The sequence below is a fragment of the Mauremys reevesii genome, unplaced genomic scaffold (genome assembly GCF_016161935.1).
Source record: "Mauremys reevesii isolate NIE-2019 unplaced genomic scaffold, ASM1616193v1 Contig96, whole genome shotgun sequence".
NCBI classification, from domain to species: Eukaryota; Metazoa; Chordata; order Testudines; family Geoemydidae; genus Mauremys; species Mauremys reevesii.
The window spans coordinates 179,788-183,153 of record NW_024100913.1 but is presented as its reverse complement, the minus strand read 5'-3'; the positions used below and the strand labels follow the sequence as shown (position 1 = coordinate 183,153).

General features: G+C 55.8%; 1 protein-coding gene across 1 annotated transcript; it reads right to left on the bottom strand.

The window, feature by feature from the left end:
- Nucleotides 1-2,335: 2,335 nt before the first annotated feature.
- Nucleotides 2,336-3,364, bottom strand: LOC120395113 (heat shock protein 30C-like). Its single transcript, XM_039519278.1, has one exon. The coding sequence runs from the start codon at nt 3,279-3,281 to the stop codon at nt 2,604-2,606; it is 678 nt and encodes a 225-aa protein (XP_039375212.1). The 5' UTR covers nt 3,282-3,364; the 3' UTR covers nt 2,336-2,603.
- Between the last annotated feature and the right edge of the window lie 2 nt (nt 3,365-3,366).

The following is a 3,366-nucleotide window of genomic DNA, read 5'->3' as shown; positions in this document are numbered from 1 at the left end:
TTTGTTCTTCAATGAGCCGTTGTTCCAGGGTAGGGCTAAGGGGGACATGTTCTCCCCTATCGGTGAGAGCGCAGCTGGAGTCAGAGCAGGAGCTTTTCCCTCTCCACTCCCTGGTCTACTCCTAGTGTGTTTGGGTGATTCAGGAACCCAGGCTCTCAAGCGAAGTGTAGGCATCTGACAGTCTGGAGATGACAGCTAGGAGCCCTATGTGTGTCAAACTCCCCAGACTAACGGCCACCCTGCTCTTTGTGAATAACCCTGAGAAAACTGGCTGTATCTAAGGGTTCAGAGGGGTCAGGGATTAGGAAGCAGGAGGAGATGATGGACAAGGAATTGGCGTGGCAGGGAGGGGTGTAGAAGACTTAGGAAAAAAGAAGGAAAATACAGGGCTGGTGAAGGGACAGGAGGGGACTCTGAACAGGGCAGGAGACTGTGTGGGACAGGGTGGAGGACCCGGTCAGGAAAAGCTTCCCCACCACCTGGTGAGCCTACATGCACTGGTGCTTAGAACAGTTGGGAGAGCGCTCGCTGGGGAATCCTAGAGCAGTTCTCCAGGTGATAGGAAGAACCCAGCTGGGGCCCCTCCCCTTATTGTTCTGGCTCCTGCTCTCCAGGGAGGGGGTGGCTTTGCTTCTCAGACCCCTTGCCCCCTGTGCGTCTGCAGGGTGAGCCTATCCAGCTGGGCTCCAGGTGTGAGTTAGTGACAGGCCTGTTCTTGCATTCATTGGCGCGTCCCTTCATGCATTACAGCCTGAGCCTGGACCTCATACTGATGCTGCTTCTGCCCCCTACTGCTGGAACCCTTTTCTTTCCTCCCACTTTCCCCCAGCTCCATTCCAGTTGCTATCTTGCTGGTGGGTCCTTCAGCCCTGCTGGATAGCAGGGAGCACCGCTGAGGGGTTCATCCCCTGCAGGGATCCCCTATTACTGCCACATAGCTATTGGCTCAGTGCCATCCTGACTCCTCTTTGGAGCCCCCCTTCTGCCAGCCAGGCCTCTACCCCCATCCTGGGTCAGCTGGTGAGCCTTCCCGCCCACCGTCCCCACTTCCTGACATAGGGATGCAGCAGTGGCTGGTGTTGGCCTTGCATCAAGCCTAGGAGCAGATCCCCATGGGGTGTGGCCTGGGGGCAGCCCAAAGCTCTTTAGCTGTTTGAAGGGCTCTGCTAAGGCTTCCAGCAGCGGGGAGGGGAGTGGGCTCATCAAGGGGAGCAGGCCTGCTGGTGTAAAGGGGCTGGAGAGAGGTGGCACTGGCTTAGTTCTGCACCTGGGCCAATCCACTCCCCATTTGGCCTCCAAAGGGCCAGACAGCTTTGCTTAAGGCAGCTTTGCTGCTCCGCTTCCAAACTATTGCACCGGATCTATAACCATCGCCTTTGCAAAGGACCAGCCTGTACCTGTTTCTGTCCAAATTCTCTTCATATGAACTCTTACCCTCCCCTTTTCAATTGCTTTTGCCAAGAGACTCGGGCTGGGAAGAGAGGCCTGAGAGGGGATCCATCCAGGCCACCTAGATCCACGTGTTCTAGCATAAGACTCTACAGGGGCAAAGCTGGGAGGGGTTTGGATTAATACCCTGTAGGAACATGGCAGGGTTTGGGTTTTCTTTTTTTAAACTGACACCATTGTCTTCATCCCAGCTGCTGCTATCATCTGTATCAGGCCCACAGTGTGCTTGGAGAGCTGGAGAACATGGCCTCCCAGGAGGGAAGGTGCCTTCCAGCCTGGACAGACAGCCCTGTGACTGGCAGACGGTCCTGCCCCAAGCTTGCTTCACCATCAACAACTCCTTCCTCCACAAATCTCTGCCCTTTGCTCACAATTTTGAAAAGCACTATTTAAAAAATGACGTCCTCCCAGAGCTGGAACACAGCAGTTCTTGCCCTCCTCTGAGCTTCTCCATCCACATAGCGGGGCAGGACCCCTGGCTGAGAAATCCTGGTGCTGGCCACCATTAGCTGTAGCTGTACTGCTATTTCCTCCTTCCCTGCTCTGAAAATGTGTATGACTTACACGGGGTCAGCGTACAGGTGCTAGGTGTTCTGCTTCGACTCCAGCCCCATCACAGTTATTTCCTTATGCACTGCAAGGCCCTGGGCTCTCCAATCCACCCCAAATATTCTGCTCCCTGGCAGCCTCTTACAGAAGGGAGGGGCCCGACTGTCACTACACTTGCTCCTTTAACCAGCCCATCCAACCCATGGCTCTTAACACCTGACCAGCTCTCACATCCTCTCGCTGCTGTGGGGAAGTTAAGACTGAAAATCATTTCTACACCATGGGGAAAAAATTGAACCATGTGCAAAAGTAGGAAGAAATCACACAGAAAACAGAATTCAGATGACAGCATTTTATTTACAGTAAAAAAAAAAAGTTTAGTTATCACAGTAACAAGGTAAAAAAATTCTAAACACGAACTGTGCTCTACAGCGTCACAGAGTATCTGACATCTTCCTCAAACATAGAAACAGTTAGGGAGCGGAGTAGAGACAAAGCCAAGGAATAGGCTCAGAAGTGTTGACAAAATTACAATGGCCTCACTAGCTTGGCTGAGTAAAGTCAATGAACCAGAGTCTGAGGGTTACTGGAGCCGGGGGCTGGTTTCAGGAATCTCTGGGGCTGGTCACCTCACTCTTTCCTCCTGTCTCCATCTCGCTGCTCCCCGGTTCCTTTCCCTCCGTGGGCAAGTTTCCTTCGCCTGCCTTCACCCCCTGGCAGACACTGATGGGAATGTCTCTGCCTTGTGCCGCTGGCAGGGCCAGACGTGGCGCCTCGACGCAGAGCTGCCCATCCTGGGACAGGGAGCAGAGCACGGCCTCCACGTTCACGTCTTCCGGCAGGAGAGTTTCTCTGCGGATCTCCCTGTATTCGTGGGAGCAGACTCCAGCCTCCGACTCCGTTTTCTTCTCATGCTTCCCCGTCACCGTCAGCTTCCTCCCGTCCACTCTCACCATCAGCTCAGCTGGGGAGAAGCCGCTCACGTCCATGGAGAGCTGGTACGTCTCCTTCCCCTGCGCCTGGGACCCGGGCTCCTTCCCAGCACCCTCAGCCAGGGACTGGCTGCTCTGCCTCGGGGTTCTGCTCCCCTCGCCCTCCCCGCAGAGAAGGGGATAAGCCAGAAGGAGGGAGCGTCTCATTCGCTCCATCTCGTCCAGGTGCGTCTGCACGTCCCCCACCAGCTGGTCCCAGAGGCTGTGGGGACCCGGCCCCAGGAGGCTGGACACTGGGGCTCTGCTGCGAAGCCACACGGGGCACGACTGCCACACTCGGAGCGGGAACATCCTGCGCGGGGCTGGAGGAGCTGGTCCGAGTTCAGCTGCTGAGACGCTGCTGCTGGAGCTGCCTCTGCCCGGCTCCCTGCCCGGC